The 17,702-nt window shown below is 40.3% G+C and overlaps 1 protein-coding gene and 1 pseudogene across 4 annotated transcripts; both read right to left on the bottom strand.

Annotated features, from left to right (window-relative positions):
- Positions 1–564: 564 nt before the first annotated feature.
- LOC146473619 (uncharacterized) lies at positions 565–16,961 on the bottom strand. 4 transcript variants are annotated; one of them, XR_014866397.1, is made up of 16 exons: positions 16,801–16,961; positions 16,085–16,240; positions 14,211–14,298; positions 13,284–13,358; positions 12,364–12,461; positions 12,053–12,163; positions 11,615–11,741; positions 11,096–11,175; positions 10,214–10,282; positions 6,567–6,681; positions 5,977–6,053; positions 5,127–5,196; positions 4,237–4,319; positions 2,623–2,700; positions 1,469–2,401; positions 565–977 (listed from the first exon to the last, which is right to left on the bottom strand). XR_014866397.1 is itself a non-coding variant. In XM_085118338.1 (15 exons), exons 2-15 carry the CDS (start codon positions 16,223–16,225, stop codon positions 2,321–2,323), a joined length of 1,293 nt encoding a protein of 430 aa, XP_084974464.1. In that variant the 5' UTR covers positions 16,226–16,240; positions 16,801–16,961; the 3' UTR covers positions 565–2,320. The 4 variants fall into 4 exon arrangements, 2 of the variants coding, with proteins under 2 accessions (XP_084974464.1, XP_084974466.1); XM_085118338.1 differs by having other exon boundaries at positions 565–2,401; XM_085118340.1 differs by having other exon boundaries at positions 565–2,401; positions 6,567–6,680; positions 10,225–10,282.
- LOC146473620 (uncharacterized) lies at positions 7,383–8,784 on the bottom strand (annotated as a pseudogene).
- Positions 16,962–17,702: the final 741 nt, after the last annotated feature.

Genomic DNA, 17,702 nt, shown 5'->3' with positions numbered 1-17,702 from the left:
TAAATAAGCTGGGTGCGGCTTTGATTGTTTGAAGGGAAGAGCGGGGCTAATGAACAGCTTATTTAAATGCGAGGGAATTATGGGTTAATATGCAAGGGGATAAGTCACTTATCCCCCTTGCATATTAACATTTAATCCCCTCGAATTTAAATTAGCTTTTCATTAGCCCCGCTCTTCCCTTCAAACAATCAAAGCCGCACCCAGCTTTTCAGACAGTTGATTTGGGGGTTATGTAATATATTCCCTCCGAAAAGAACAAAGGAATCCGAGCACATGTAAAAATGAAGTATTGTTGTTGTTGAGTATTGTTGTTGTAGACCATTGTTTAGAGATTCGCTTGTGACGGCTTAGTGACGATTTGTCGTGTGACGATTAGTCGTAACATAACCTGTTATGTCGGTTTGCACAGACATCGAGTTGCAAGCTCGAGTTCCAACATTCGATCCACTTTTTATTAAAACGGTTCTTCCACTCAACAACAAAGAACTCAAACGGGCGTGAAACCGAGGGCGGGGAAAGGGGGTTATAGAAGTAAAGTTACAGAAGTAAAATTTGAACACGATACTATATAATACGATAACTCTATTTAGGCTCGGTATTTCCATCAGCTTATCAACTAATTATAACTAACTACAAATATAAAAGATAAAAATTTAAAACAACAAAGGCTGCTTTTCTTGGAAACCGTGTTTAAAATCTTATTTTAAATTAACTTAAAACTGTGGCGACTCAATTTAATTAGTCTTAAAATCGTTCAAGGAAGTCGGTTGCCGTAATTCCAAAGGAACACTGTTTCACAACTGAGCTCCACGGTATGAAAAACTTCTTCAATTATTCCTTTTGTGTCTCGAAGTGAAGTCAGTAATAATTGTGAACGTGCCTTAGTTTTAAATTCCAAAATTTATCCCGAAAAAACAAAAAAACAATAACAATGTCTTGGCACGCCCAGAAACTGACAACGTCCCTGATTATAGACCCTGTAGGGTAACACAAACTGCAAGGCTGATACTACGTGAAAGAGTTGACTTTGCGAGACAACAACCCGACAGAAACCGACAAAACAGGGCTGCAACCGTGGACAGCTGTTTCGTTTTTATTGGAACTCGTCAGCACGGTGTAGCAGTTCTATATGAAACCAGCGACAGAGCCAGCTCAAATAAAATGCAACAAAACCCATGTCCTATCAAGTTTCGTACTTTGAACCTGCCCGCTCCCCGAATCACGCGTTGCCACACCACGTGCCTCAGGGAGAAAGCAGACAAAGCATCGAATTCCTGTCTCGCAAAGTCAACTGAATGTAGATGGCCAAAACCATCTTAACATTGAAACGCATGGACAAAACCATGCTAAAAAGGCACAGCATATCGGATCTGTAAAGACCTACGGCCCCAAAAAATAAAGTAGACGTGAAAACTGCAAAGGACCGCGAACGATAATGCTGTAAGTTGACGTAGGATCTACAAGAGACCTGTAGGGTACTCCAAATTTTTGGAACGCCCAGGGCACGTATTGAAGCAAATAATAAAAGCAATAAGCATATTAGTTTATTAATCCACTCATCAAAAAACAGCTCATTTGCCTCTTTGGTCTAACTCAGTTACAAAACGAGATCCGTTTATTTCTAGTAATAGAAAAACTTTAATTTGATGAGCGTTTCGCTGAACGGAGGTCCCAACCGACTTGGCTTGGACTTTTGTCAAATACATGTGCTGTTCACGGGAAAACAGAAATCTAAGCTGTTTTAAAATTCCGAGCCAACAATTCACCGTGATAAGTTCAAACATCCATTATTGATGTGTGCGGATTGGCGATGGCTTACGACTTAAAGAGCGTAACAAGAACAACACGGTCTGTTAAAAATTACTTTGTCATCGACTAAAATACGCACTTCCTTCACCGAGACTACGATTTAAAGCGATGATCAGAGCTCTTCTTAGTCAAAATACCCTCATGATATCTATGAAAACATTGGCAGCAGGCAACCATAACATGAAACCAGGAAAAAAACTCTCACTTCAACTCGAGCACCTGTTTTAAAATAAACGCCTAGTCGGTAAGGAGGTCTTAAGGACCGCTTCCATACACTGTAATTCTGGTTTAACATTTGTTTCTTGAACAGCTTGGTTATAAAGCAACTTCTTCATCGAGGGCAAGCAGGGTGCGGATGCACTAAACAGTCTCGGTGATGATACTCGTGCCCCTTGAGAGCTAACTTGGACCCAACTAAGGAATATTCTAGCAAAGCATCATTGATTAATATTCCACTAACTTGCCGCATCGCACGTTTAATTGCAAATCAAACGTTTGCGTTTGATTTGCTCTACATCACAAGACAAACGTCACTCGGCTGTTGTCTGACAAATGGGCTCGCTCCACCAAGGGAGGGCATCAGCACAAGGTCCTAAGATAAAACAACAGGTCATCATTAGCTGTGGCTGATCAAGAGGAAGACCCCTCCCTTCAATATTTTTACCCCACCCGTCCCCTCTTCATACACTTGAGAAGTTCGTCTGCAGCCACCACCGATACAATCATGCAATTCAACCGGCTAGATATGGCGTAGTCATTCGGAGAGGTATAATGATATTATGTTTTAAGAGGAAAGCTAAGAAAAGTTCTCACCGCAGGATGAACCAGTAAGTCAACAGCTCCTTCTGCGCCATTGCGATAGGTATTGGTGTGTCCATTGGGCCAGCGGACCTAATAAAAAAAAACAGCTGTTAGGAAACTTAAGCAACGACGACGGCGACGGCAACGACAACGCCGCAAAACAATAGGTTTAATGAGAAAAAAAATCGCCCTGCAGGTACGGTTTAAAATTGGTACATTTCCTTACCGTCCTCTTCAAAACGACAGCGTCAAATGACCAAATTCAAAGTTTTGTGAAGAACGTGAACACATGGCGCTGAATTTTTCTTTCTTTTTCTTAATTTGAACGTCACGACTATCAATTTGTTTCCTAGGTTGTCTGCCGTTTTTGTACAAATCGAAGAGTTATAATAATCGCGAAGTACCACAAACAGAACGAATTCAGTTCTATTTTCAAGTGACGTTTTCGTTCAATTTGAAATGCACTGCCAGTGTTTTAAGTACGTGAGTTCAGATGGAAGGCTGTAAATACTAAGTACAAACAATAAGTCGTTAAAAAAAAAAAAGAACGTCAAACATTATATGATAAAAATGTTATGTCAAACAGAGAGTTCCGTCTATGTATTCAAATTAGGGAGCATGCACTGAGTGAATTCCAATTTAGCATAATTTTTAGCTTTCTATGTGAATTTTTACTTTGACTTGATTAATATGTTCCTTCAGCGCGCTGATATTTAAAGTAATATGTCAAAAACGAGGGCGAGTGCTTTATCACGGGTTCCAAATACTGAGAAACAGATGAAAGCACGAGGCCGCAGGCCGAGTGCTTTCACCTGTTTCGAGGTATTTGGAACCCGTGATAAAGCACGAAGCCCGAGTTTTTGACATGTCTTCTCAAATGAAACAATAAGAAATTAATCTCATTAAAATGCAAATGTTTGATCTCAGATGAAAAACATGTTTCATCTCAGATGAAAACCTGGTGGTGTTTCATCTGGTGTTTCATTGGGGTATCAAGATTCATCCACCTGACCGAAATGGAGGTCATTTATTGGCTTTTGACTGCATGAATTATTAATGAGTTTGAGAAGTTGTGTTTAAAAAGTCACTTCTTGTTCGTATTTAGCCAATGAAGAGTATTTGAGTATGTACCAATCCGTCAGGACAAGAAATGAAATAAAGCATCGATCGCCATAGAAAAAAATATGGCCGTTTAACTAGGGCTTGCATTGTTATTCGATTTAATTAAATCATTCTTCGGACAAAAATGAGGGCTTCGGTATACAACCCTGCACGGGCCGTGCCAGAAATGAAACCTTAGTATGAGGACATTCTCATGATGTTGTCAGTCTGTCCTTCACAATCCTTTCCCCAAGAAAAAATGAGCCAAAATTAAAGGAGCTCGTGTAGTTAGGCAAAGAATAGGGACCTTTTAGATTAGAGTACGTGTGCGAGATTGATAACGACTTTCAAAATTTCAAACCATGCAGTCATGTTCCCAGGACTTTTGTTCTTTCGTGTTGTTTAACAGTAAATAGGGGAGGCTGTCGAGACTTGATTGATCTGTCAAGTGATTACCTACTTCACGCAAACTATAATAGATTTGAAAAGTCGTACTCTTACTCAAATATAAAGGTCTTTAATCACCTCTACAAGCCCTCTGCTAACACCAAAGACACGCCCAATGTTTCCGGTTCCACCATCCTGATTTCCCCATTTCCAGTCTGGACCTAAAATGCATAACACAACGATTTTTGTCACCAGCTATATCTGCACTCACACAACAGTTTTGCGACGACATTCATCACGATTCGTCTTTTTATGATTATGATCTGAGAAAACGGAAATGCAGTCAAGATTTTCAATTAACGTGCTAAATCGAGCCGTACTTATTTTCAACTTATTTATTAAATTATTTGGGTATTTGAAATGGATGATATGTACACGATGGAAATTCTCGGGAAAAAATTGCCGAGCCCCCTAGATTTCCATCGTGTACGTGTCATCTATTTCATAGCATTGGTAGTTGGCTGGTTCGCTAAATTTGTGTATATATTTTTTGTTTATTGATTTACTTGTTTATTTATTTATTTTTTTATTTTTTTATTTATCTATTTATTTATTTATTCATTTATTTATTTATTTTGTATATCACTATATTCAGAACTTTAATTAAAGGCGGATTTAAGTTAGGGCGGATTTCGATCGGCTATCGCGGAGTGATGGTTGGCCCAAAATAGCATTTGAGAGTTTTTTTTTTTTTCTCAGCTGAACAACTAGTAGGTTACGATCCGACTAACGCGAATGCACATTTGAACAGTTAAAAAGCATGCATGCGACAACAGCAAAAAATATAAAAACAAAAACAACAAATGAAAAAGAAAAGAAAAACAAAACAAAAATCAGAACTTAATTGCGCGCGTTTACTCGCCCTTGGCTTTAGTCGTGTTTTTTAGTATGTGCCTTAAGTGCCTCATAAATTGCCATAGTTTGATAAGACTTCCTGACAGCATCAGGAAACCGCCCTACAGTCTAACCTCTGATCACACGACAACCAACTTGGATTCCTTCGAGTTCTAGGATCACACGTCTGTTTTCATCAACAACCTACAATGTTTGACAATGTGAATTCCCGGCAAAGGGCTGATTTCCATAGTCCTTTATACTGATTAAAGCAGAATTTCTTGGAAGTATTTCAATTCTTGTTTTGGCCATTAATGCTTACTAGAAAGTGAAGTCTTCTGAATACCTATTGTAACATTTAACATCTGACTCTCTGACTCGTTCCCAGTCGTCTCTTTTTCCTTTGAAGGGGGGGGGGGGGGGTTGTGGAGGGGAAACGCACGCTCAGGAGGGTGGGGGGGGGGGGGAGAAGCACGGTGTGTGATGGGAAGGGAAAAAGTGAGAGTCTTTCCTACCCATCAGCTCTCACGCGAAAAGAGAAGAGAGACGACTGGGGACAAGTAAGATTTAGCATAGGTTTTTCAACATGGGGAATAGAAATTGAAATGGTTGTACCACTCTTCGTTTTTTTACCGGATAGGAAACAATTGGTTTCTGTAACAAAGATGCCCTTCTCAACGACAAGTGTTTTTGTTTGTCTGTTTGTTTTCTCTGGGTATTTTTCTAAGCAAGCGCATGTATTTCTCAGTTGTTCATCAGTTGCCAAGCATATAACTTTTGTTTTGTGCTTGTTGTCATAATTTTTGTTTCTTTAACAACCTTGATGTCGATTATTGTTCTTTTTTTGGGCGATGACGTATAAATCCTTCCAAAATTTGCCACGGAAATGCATCCATAAAGAAATTAAGAAAATCACTTTTATGAAGTTAAGTCATATAAATACGAAATATAATCATGAGTGAGTATAAGAGTAATCTGTTTAACCTTGACGTCGAATGCTGAATCTTTTCCATAACGGTAGGAATTTTTCCTTCCTTGATCCCACTGAACGTCAACCCACCCTGAAATAAAACCACAGCAAAAGCTAATTAACGGAAAGAATCAAGGAAGGAAGGAAGGAAGGAAGGAGGGAGGGAGGGAGGGAGGGAGGGAGGGAGGGAGGGAGGGAGGGAGGAAAGGAAGGAAGGAAGGAAGGAAGGAAGGAAGGGAGGGAGGAAGGAAGGAAGGGAGCCAAGCAGGCAGGCAGACAGGCAGACAGGAACGAATGAACAGATGGATGGATAGACAGGCCAACGGACCGGTATGGGGTAAGGAAGGACCTTCATGTACTCCATATGAAAATCCTATATAATAATGGTGTATTTTATTTGAATAGGTGAATAGAGTTGAGATGTTGGGCGGAGTAAGTCATTAAGTCACTGTAAGCAACGCATAGAATCTTCTACTAATACAATACTAAATCTCACGACACAGAGTACTAAAGATCTGGGATTATAGTACGCAAACACTTATGAGACGTAAACAACAACATCAATACTGCACTGCAAAACTCAACTGACGATAGCAATACTGACCAGGTGTGCTGCCAGTTTTGATAATAGTGCCAGGTTTATTCCCGTCTTGATCTCCCCATTTCCAGTGGGATCCCCTGCGCACGCGTGTACCCACCGGAGGCGGTTTTGGGTAATTCTAGAGTAAGGAAATTAGTTTCATTGGACAAATAAACAAAACATTGTGGCAGCACTAAAGGTATTAAAGACATACGCCAACATTTTTGATAACCCAGTGAAACTATTTACTGAATTATGGTGGCTTTCGATTAATTACATCTGCTCAAAGAAACTCTACATAAAATTTATAATTGGAAGATTAAACGAGACTTACCTGTAAGTTGAAGTTTGATTGAGATTCTATCACATGATGGACAGAGCAGGGAGATCACATGAGATAGCACAGCGCACGCGCAAGATCATTCTTAAAAGGTGTGGGTGTGAGAAGGGAAGAAACCCCAACTCGCCCCACAGAGGAACAGCAAATATGTTCCAATAAGTGAAATATTTGCATATAACTCCTATAGGGAGGGAGAATAAAAAGGGTGGGCATGTGATCTCCCTGCTCTGTCCATCATGTGATAGAATCTCAATCAAACTTCAACTTACAGGTAAGTCTCGTTTAATCTTCCAATTCTATCACATGACTACCAGAGCGGGAGATCCCATGAGACTTTAAAGCCTTCGAGCACCTACATGCAAATAAAGAAACTGGAGGTGTCTAGTAAGATGTAAACATTTACTACACCAAGTTATCTGTTATGTGCTTCTACATGTAGCATAACAATGGAACAGTAACTAAAGAAACATTTTTCCATGAATTGTAACAAGAAACTACAGGGAACAATACATGGGATAACAAGAGACTTAACAAGTCTAATGTGTCAATATAGCAGATGCCATACTGTCATTACTTGACATGATGGGTTTGTCATAGAATTTCCGGAATGTATCAGCAGTACTCCAGCCAGCCTGGGATAAAATTTCATCCAAAGGCACATCCTTCTGCTTAGCTTTGGAAACACTGGCTGCTCTTGTGCTGTGGCTTGTAAACAGCTCAGTGTCGATACCAGATCTTTGCAGCACTATTTAAGCCCATCTGGAGATTGTATCTCTCGATACTGATTTATGCGGTTTAACAAAACTTATAAACAACTGGTGCTCATCACCTCTGATAGTGTGTGTACGTTTCAAGTATTCTTTCAGTGTTTTAATGGGACATATGCGGCAGTCCTGTTGGAAAGCCTGGATAGTGATAACCAATGCTGGTTTCCCTGGTTTGCTTGTTTTGGTATGGCTAGTCAGGTTGAAGACACAAGATGTATCACTAAGATGCATAGTGGTAATATTAAGCAAATGTATCGATTGTCCTCTTTGTCCTGTGATCAGTAGGAGTAACATAAGCAGCTTGAGTGTCAGATCTTTCAATGTCAACTTCTCTACTGGGTCCAAGGTGGTCAAGTGATTTAGGACCAGTGAAACATCCCATATTTTGTTGTACTTAGGATGAGGTGTTCGTTTTTCAAAAACCCCTTTCATAAATCGTACTGTAAGTGGGTGTGAACCAAAGTTGCTGCAGGTGTTCATGTGTAAAATTGACGAGAGAGCTGATCGGGCAGTGTTCAGTGTGGAGCAGCTAAGGTGTTTGTCATATAAGCCCGCCAGGAAATCTAAAGCTTCACCCATTTGTGGGGAATAGCAATTAATTTTCCTTTCACCACAAAACTTGAGCCACTGTTCAATGTAGGTCTTGTACTGTTTTTGGGTGCCGGGGCGCCAGGATGCCATGAGGATGTCGGCAACGTGTCCAGAAATATTGTAGTTTGTGAAGGAATTCCTGAGACAGGACACACCATCAATTTCAGTTTTCTCCACAGAGGGTGAGGTTGCTGATGTCCTGGGTGTTGAAGGAGGTTCTTGGCTGGGTTCAGGATCCATGGGGTTTTGTAAAGATGCTGAAGAAGAAATGGGAACCATGGTTGGCTTGGCCATAACGGGACGATGAGAATGCCTGTTGCCTTGTCCTTGTTGATTTTCTGGAGGCATCGCGGGATCAGGCTGAAAGGTGGAAATGCATAAAAGTGAAAAGGATGCCAATTTTGTGAGAAGGCATCTACAAAAGAGCACCCAGGGTCTGGTTTCCAGGAACAGTAGGTGTCAAACTTATGATTGAGCCTTGTGGCAAACAAGTCTATAGTTAGGTCAGGGTATTCTGCAGTGATTTCCTGGAAAGCTCCAGTGTTCAAAGCCCACTCGTGCTTATCATTGAAATTACGGGACTGTTCATCTGCATCGATATTTGATATTCCAGGAATATGGGCAGCTAGCGCGGCTACTCGTTCGTCGATTGACTCCGTGACATTGTCTTCCCTCTCAGGGGAGCCGTCGCTAAATTCAGCGGGCTCACTTATAGCCAAGATGTTCTCATTCATCTTTTTCATCTCCTGGAGAAGAGCGGCGAACATTGAGCCTGTAGATGTAGGGCCCGGTGTGCTTTCTTCCCTCAAAAGTTCGTCTTCACTTGGGCCGTCTACGTCCGCCATGCGCAAGGCGGGAAATCGTCTGACTTCAACTACGTTGAAGTGCGAGTAGTTACAACATGTTAACAGTTAGATTAAGATGGGGTCAACTACGTTGACTCGCTGTATGCTTATGTGAGCCTTACTGCGTAAGACTAAGCAATATTTTCAAGCGAAATTCCAACGAAAATCGTCCAGAAGTGATCTTGCTGGCGATGCAAGCTATGCAATGATCTTGCGCGTGCGCTGTGCTATCTCATGGGATCTCCCGCTCTGGTAGTCATGTGATAGAATGGTAATTGTTTCGCAAATTTCTACGGTAATCATTAGGATGACGCTATCACATACAACACTAGGGTTCCCTTTAGAAATGAGCGGGTTACAGTTGACAGCAGAAGGACGGCCGTGGAAGCTATTCCCACCAGCTCGTGTAACGTACGCTTGTGGGATCAGATGAGATATCCCTTAGGAATCGAATATTCCATTATACAAAGATTTTCTCAGAAAATGTTTCCAAAGAACATTTCATTATTAAGTATGCCATTTAACATCCATTTTTTTTTTTAAGTATTTCGCTTCAAGTTGTTGTCATTGTGTTGTTGTTGTTGTTGTTGTTGTTGTTGTCTTGTAATCATCTGGGAAGGCCATTATCTAAATGTTTACCGTTTCATCGAAATACTCATCCTCAAAGTCTGGAAGGTAGATATCTAGTAACCGGCGGTACGGGCACTGATTAGACACCCAAAGGTCGATCGCAATAGAGTAACATTTGTGACGCTGTTAGGGAGGTTGTTATAGTGTAGGAACCAGCCTTAAATATCGCATCAGTACTTGACCAAATTCATTCACTGGAACCCCACCTAACGCAAAGTGGTTGTTGTTGTTGTTGTTGCGCAATGAAGTGGTTCATGAGTGACGTATTTCTATCTCCGCACTTGTAAACAATGAAGCTTATATGAATGCATAACGGTCAAACGGTGTCTTTGATTTTAGCGAAGTTTATATAAAAAAATGGTGTAAGTTAACGTCGGGATTGACGCTTTTTACCGTAAGTGCCATTAACAGCTTTCTCCATTAACCTGCATTTATTAAAAGCCATCAATAACTCATCATATTGTAGGTATTATGCGCAGTAAACGCATAATTACTTACTCCAGCATCGTCGTCATCATCGTCGCCTTCTGCAACGATCATAGCCAGGAGCAATGCCATAAGAGGACGCTGGAAGAAACGTTTAAAAGTCACAGATTGTAGAGCATTGACATACAGTCGTTTCTTACTCAAAAGATTTTCGGTTTTTATTTTCTTTTCCTGTTTACGAAATCAACAAAATACTACGGTGTTTTGATTGGCTGATAAAGTTAGTATCTGGCTACTCGCTGCACTTTAAATTAAATATCAGGCACTTAAGTTAAACTACCACATTTCTAAGTATTGAGACCATGTTTTTGATACACCGTATCTATCGTCAGTTCAAGGACTTTATATAAATCTGAATGTATACACTCCGTGATTAACAGAAGCGGAATTATGGGTGATCAAATTAGCATGCGCCTATTTCGTGGTTTTTGTTGTTGTTGTTTTTTTTTTTTTCTTGTCCGCGAAAAGTATGAAAATATTATGCCATAAAAACCGTAAGGGCTTTTATTTTCTGACCGGAAGAATAGAAATAAGCTCATAGATCAAACGTTTTCCAGAAGACTGCGTTTATTCAATCGAGAGTATACAGCTGTTTCGACAAAGAGTCTAGGAAATACCCAATAAATTTCAATTAAGGCCAGAATCCATAATGCCTCGACCGCAGATGGCGGGCAATCTGGAGGGCAATATGGATTCTGAGCTTTTATTTAAATTTATTGGGTATTTCCAAGACTACCTTTCAGCATTGTCGCGTACGCTTTTACGATGTTTTGGAAAAACCTTTGTCGAAACAGCTGTATATAAATTAGAGAAAGGAGAGAAGACCCGTTGGCACTGCTTTTTATCGGCCCTGTAAGATTCCTAACTGGGATTAAAATCTATTTTGTTCCTCACCAGTTCCGCTTCATCCATATCTTCACCTAATCCTCGCATAAACTGTTGCAGTGCTATCAAGGAATGAAGCTGTGCCATGTCTGGTATGGTAAAAAAGCAATAATTAATAACTTTTCCCAATTCTGGAACACCATTTTCTTGTAAATTTTCCTGTTTCTGTTTCTGTTCCTGAAGGATTATTTGAAAATGGCTTAGGTGCCTTACATCAACAATGAGACAATTTTTCATTCTTTCTGATATGTAATACAATTCGGAGACCGCCATTTTAAAATGTAATAAAAAGGCCCAGAATTTCCAATAGGGAATAGGGACGCGTACTAGACGTTAGTTGGAAATCAGAGCCCAGATTTTTCTTGGCGACAGGTCCAAGAAAAAACCAAGTCCAGAACGAACAAAAAAAAACACAAATCCCCTCCCTCACTTCCCAAATGTCATGCTAAACTTTATTTTAGTATAAAATGGTTTTCTTACTAAACAGGAGCCAGGAACACGCTATAACTCAAACTGCCAAGAGCTTACCATGAGCAAATTTGGCGATGAAACGTGACAACAGAACTTGTCTCTTGAAGAACGTGCTTAGTTCGTCCATGTTTTGAACCATCACGTACATTCCCCCGGTAGTTTGAGCAATGCTTGCCAGAAGTTTCTTTAAGAAAGAAAGAAAAAAATGAAACCAGAGCAGTGTACACCATTCGACATTAAAAGATTGAATCTCTTTATCGCAGCTGAATTTCATGCAACATGGAGCGGGGACAAAATTTTGTTCCTGCGACAGAACTTTGTCATAAAAAACGGGATGTCTCACGAGGAAAACCGCCCCTGCAACATGTCTACGCTTCATGCCCTCGCTTCATATCCCTGTGACATGTACCATAGTATGTGCCCACTTTTAGAGAATGCGAGTGAGATGAGTGTATAAGCTATTGGGTGAATCCTGCGGGTAAATGGAGATGTTACCTTATCTGCGTTTCCGCACCCAACACAAGCAATGGGGATTTTATGCGGGAGGCCCACTTCTTGCCATCGAGGTCCAAACAAGACAGCAGCGACTAGCACTTCTTTCAAAGCCTGAAAGACGAGTCAGAATCAGATTAACTGAAGTATCAAACTAGGCATACTACTGAAAAAGTGTCAGAAAGCAAAATGGCTGTCACACACATTCTTCAATCGAGAGGGTGGATATATCGAGACTGAGGTATGTATTGTTCTGTCTATTCTGCCAGATTCACAAAGTCCACGAAGGTTTACTGATTTTTATGTTTTCTTACTTGGTCGTTTTCACGTCCGTTTTCATCGGTGGGTTTGCCGTCAGTCATAAGAATGATACGTGGGCAAAGTTTTCTTCCATTCACATTCACCACGCCTCCTGTAGATGTAAGAAAGGAGATCGGTCTGAAATGTAGTGTCGTTAATTAGCAGACACAAAATGTATAGGTATCCCCTCTATACCTCGAATGCTGCTATCACTCCATTATTTATCTCACTGCCACTCTCCCAATCCATGACATGTGAAGTGAACTAAATGAACCGAAAGCCGGACCACAACTCAGGGAATGCATCACTTACACTTTTCGAACAGTGATGTGGATTCTTTACTCCAGTGATTGACACGAGAAGGTGAAGGAGAAAAAAAAAACAAACGCTTTTATGTCACTGCCCAATGACGCGATCATATGAACTAAGACGAGGTGTTGAGCACAGCCAGCAAGATCTTAGCAATTATTGAATACACATGTATAGGAGTTTTATCCGCGGTATCGCACAGTGCATTAGTCTACATTTATTTCCTAATTTTTGTTACATTTTGCATGGTTCTAGTTTTATAGCAAGTTGAGAATCAAGTCGATTAAGTGAAACACCCATATGAACTTCGATTCGCTCACCGTCCAGCATTGGTTTATGCCGCGTAGGGGACAGAAACGAAAATAGCGTTTACAGTGTACATTTGTGTTCTGGAAATCAATACCCAGTCGCCACAAGCTTGGTGGTGCTGTCATTGCGATTTTTTGGCAGCTCTGCACCCCTCCCCACCCCAAGAAAAGTTGATAGCCACTGGCATCATTTGGACTGTACATAAACACAGCAACAAGACAACATTGCATGGGGGCGGTGGTAGGGTGTATTTCGTATTGAGTATTGGAAATCATCGCAAGATGTTTGGCCAGGATTGTAGTTATAACAAAATTACCATTGGTCACAATTTCCTTAAGTGCCATCAACAGACCATCCTTCATTGGTGTCGTACCATTTGCCTGAAGTCCAGCTGAAAAACATATCCAGTGATCGCTTTCAGTAAGGTAAATCGTGATTATCACTTCTAGTAGCGTAGGAATGCAAAATCAGGCAATCCTATTTTTGGCTCTACTTCAAAACTGACATTTTATCAATGCAGTTGCAATCGACGTGCGCGTTGAAGTTCTCATCTAAGTCATTACATCGATCAGCTCAATTATATATAGATATCTAGATGACGAAAAGGCCATTTCTGAGTTGCTATGAACCTCGTTATGAAAGCGAGGCTAAAAGCAAAGTTTTTGTTATGCCGAAAATTAGTTGCCATTCAAATGCAACCAAAACTGATTTTCATATGCTTTTGCATCAAGCCTCGCTTTCATAATGTGGTTCACAGCACTCGGAAGTGGCCTATTAGGAGAAACTCTTCCTTATTTTGTATACTTTGCACTTATTTTACCTTTACACGTTGGCACCGGCAGGATTAAAAACAACAAAGAGATTATTTCAGTTATTTAACACTCAGTAAGTAACCTACACTCGCGTGTGCCTGATGTAGTGTTGAAACAAGAAAAAAATTAAAACAGTTTTTCTTTTAAATTTGATTTGTCAATAGTACAGAAAATGAGGCCGGCTCTTCGCACTGCACTTCATCACAGTAAGTTAGTGCCAGATCTAGCCGTAGGTTTTATGTGTTTCAATATTTCACCCAGCGGCGTAAACTGACTTCCTGGGATCCTGTATTACCCATGAAAAAACCTTTAAAAGTAATTCATGTCTAATTAAGAGACATTATAACCGCACGTAGTTCAGAAAAGCCTGAAGACTGTACTGTAAGGCCGCGTCTAAGGGTAAGAGTCTACCGGCTGCACACATAACTTACCTATTTTTCTTCGAATGCTCAGGTAATCCGTTGACAAACTGTGCAAAACTTGCGTCTTGGCCCCAAATTCAACGATGGCAATATTTTCCTACAAAGCAATTTTTTTCCTTAAGAATGACACTGAATTTTAAACAGGGAAGAGTTGGTCGATTTCAATGCAATCCGAAAAACGCTCGAGTGCGGGGAATGTTCCAATCGGCACAACAGTTTCAGCCGATTCCCAAACCCAAAAATTGTCACGGCATATTTCTTTGCCCTGAAGGTTTCAATCCCAGAGATCCGAAGTTTGACTGTGTAGGCCTTCCCAAAAACCCCACATCCAAAACTTGCGATTCCCTTTACGATTTACAAACCAGTAGCCAGCCGCTTTCACATATACAGCTAACGTAACATGTTCAACGCTTTAACGCTTAACTATCCGCAGAGGTTGTATATGAGCATATTTCGAAACGGTGATTATATTCGTTGACGTTGACTTAATTCTGTTCCTTGTTAATACGCTTTTGTTTCTTTTTCAAGATAAAGGCTTTAACTTGAACTTTAGGCTTTTTAATTTGCCAGTTTATCTTGTCAAATAGTTACAACACATTTAATAAAGCGAAGATCCCAAAATCAAGTGCCACCTAAATGTTGACGATTCAGTCTTTTACTGAAGTGGGAATATGCCTGTTATCTGCCATAACGAATATTTTTTCAAGGCATAAAGGAAACAAAGTAGCGTGACTCTCACACTTTAAGTGATGCCGTGCTCTAAGGGCGTAAGATCAAATTTCGATACTTGGGAAAAAAACATGAAAGCAGTACTCCGTGATTTTTCTAAGAATTGGAACAATGATGTTTTGATGCCCGTAAGCAATTTGCATAAGCGGCTGATTGAGTCTGGGATATTGATGAAAAAGTTACAATGCATAAATTATTCCAGGAAAACAAGAAAAACGGATCAAGACAGATTCAGCATCAAAAGGAATGTCTCACATGTATTTCTCCCTTATTTAGATTTTTCAGCATGTGATGACTTCCAGGTGTCAGTTTTGGCACCTTTGCAGCTATTTAGGGACTAGTCCCTTTGCACAAGCAGATCAAAAGGAAGGACAAGTACAATTTAAGGGGATAAATCTTAGTCCTCGTTTCAAAATCATTAAATTCGTGAGGCAAATCATACGGTACGGACCAAACTAGATGTTTGCCGAAAAAAATACGGGCATGATGGGAATTGTCCCCTCGCGTGTGAAGACCTTTACTCTCTGACGCAAATCAATAGCGTAAACAAACCATTTCATGGAAAAAGCGGAAGGAACGCTTTTCTGAGAAATTAGCTGCATTGTTGCACGGACACTGATGTAATTAAAATCCTCCATAAACAAGCAACACAACTGTGGTGTACTTTTAATAAAAGCTCCATAAAATTCGCACCAAACGCTATTCCATGTATTCACAATTGCAAGTACTGGCGGCCAAGTAACACTCCATTGAAGAGAAAGATTTGAAAACAACGTCGCCTACCTTTTGATAGCTAAATCTTGCGTTGGGTTTATTTTTGGGAAATTTCGTCGCGAAGCTCGTGAAGCATGTTTTGAGGCATCTTCCATCGTTTCCACAAAGCGATGAACTATTTAACGTTGTTTACCCAACAGTTGTGGCGTTCAATTCCACGATTGGAAGTTCAGTTTTGCACGATTTTTAAGCGGTTAGCTACTAAACAAAGTCATCACAAGAAATTAAAGAAAGTACCGTAACCAAACGAAGATGAATCAGTAGCCAAGGATGGGTTGATATTTTTAGTAGAAGCAAAGAATTAACAACCCAAATTTTGTTAAGAACTAGGTTACTCGGGTCCGTATCGTCACAGAATGACTTCCGGGCTAAACATATACCTTTAAATTCGCTTGGCGTGCAGTTTCTTCCACTCCTTCCAAAAATTTCCGTGCTGCAGCTTTGAGTTGGTTAATACCCTCGTTATTATTCCAGCCCATGGAACCTGAGGTGTCGAGACACAGCACTGTATCCAAAGGCATTTTGTCTGGGTTTTACTGGAGACAAGAATAGAAAAAGTACAAGAATATATAGAACAGAAACCATCATGCAATAACTTTACGTGGGATGAACTGAATGCACAGCCATGCTCAACACTTTCAAGACTGATTAATTATCGACTTCGTAAACCCTGATCGCTTCCCAGGCAGCTGCTTTGGAGTAAGTTAAGATTAAATGGAGTTAGACTGAGTTACACGGCCGGAAATTTGATCACTCAGTTTTAAGGCGTTTTAAGGCGTGTGAAGTTTGTTCTCTTTAAAACTGCGTCATAAAATTCATGCCCGTGCAAAACAACAGAATTCAATGCGAAATTAGCGTAAACTGTTAATCGACGACAATTCCCTAGAGTTGTTGAACTCAACATGCTTATGATGATAATTGTGGCCAATTTTGAAGATCCTCGCGACTGCTAAACGACTAATCACTCCCTACGAATAAAAACATGCCCTTCCAAGAAGACCACTTCTGCCATCAAATCGCTTTGCATCACAACATCAGTCATTACCCACAGAAGTTCAAACTGAATGAACTGACATGAATAGTAACTTCCTCATACCTCAAATTTGGGAAATTGGAGATTTCACCTCTTTAACCAGTTACACAATCGCAGCCAGTTGTTTCTTCCTTCCAGTGGGAGTTTCAGTGAGACACTGCAACCAAAACCAATTTCAGAAACAATCAGTTTCAGGTTTAACCGGTTATTTTAATAACTTTTTTTTACGCATGCCTCGTTTTCGTTTAAGGTTGCGGAAGGGATTGGTAAGGGGCCTGTGTCTAGTTATTAGTCTCCAACAGTCACATGTAATAGTCAACTCCTAATAAACGCATGAATAAAATACCAGTCCTTCTCTCTCGTTGACCTCGTTGTGTTATCAATTCCGATCCTTTGCGTTTCCGTGTCGTGACGCCAGTATAATCATATGATGATACTTCCTACTTTATGGATTGGAATCAGCAAAACGAGGTTGCGTAGTGCGCAGGAAAACATTAGGAAGATACTCGTAAACATTAAGAAGATACTCGAACGTATGTCCTACAACTAGCAGTATTTCAGTCATAGAAGTGCCAACGAGGAAACAGGGAAATTAGAGGCTTGTGCCTTTGTAAGGTGTGTTACGTTGAAAAAGGGGGTAATTTTCTTGCAGTGCTAAACATGGCCATCCTTTTTGTGATTATGTCTATAAGTAAACAAAAGAGATGTTTCAATACAACCTTGAAGGAGTGTTGTATTATTATCGGTGATGAGATTTAGCTCAAAACTACATGCAGGATGCAGCATGAAGGTTGGTTTTAGGCTATGTGAAGATAAGGTGTCGAAAAGCTGAACGAAAACTCAACATAACAACTGTTTTAGTTCTCAAGCAGGATCCATAATGTATGGACGTGTTGTTCCAGAAAATATCCATTCCCCCATCAGGAGGGGAATTGGAAATTCTAGAACGGTGGGGGGTCAAGGTA

The sequence above is a fragment of the Pavona decussata genome, unplaced genomic scaffold, assembly GCF_977016875.1.
Source record: "Pavona decussata unplaced genomic scaffold, jaPavDecu1.1 SCAFFOLD_93, whole genome shotgun sequence".
Lineage (NCBI taxonomy): Eukaryota > Metazoa > Cnidaria > Anthozoa > Scleractinia > Agariciidae > Pavona > Pavona decussata.
The sequence above is the reverse complement of the archived record's forward strand: the minus strand, read 5'-3'. Positions and strand labels throughout refer to the sequence as shown.

Coding starts and splice junctions, on each gene's coding strand:
- LOC146473619 (XM_085118338.1), bottom strand. CDS start 16,225: ATGCCTTTGGATACAGTGCTGTGTCTCGACACCTCAGGTTCCATGGGC. Junction 11,176..11,614: donor CATCGCCAAATTTGCTCATG/GTAAGCTCTTGG, acceptor TTACCATACCAG/ACATGGCACAGCTTCATTCC. Junction 6,054..6,566: donor CAAAACTGGCAGCACACCTG/GTCAGTATTGCT, acceptor GTTTTATTTCAG/GGTGGGTTGACGTTCAGTGG.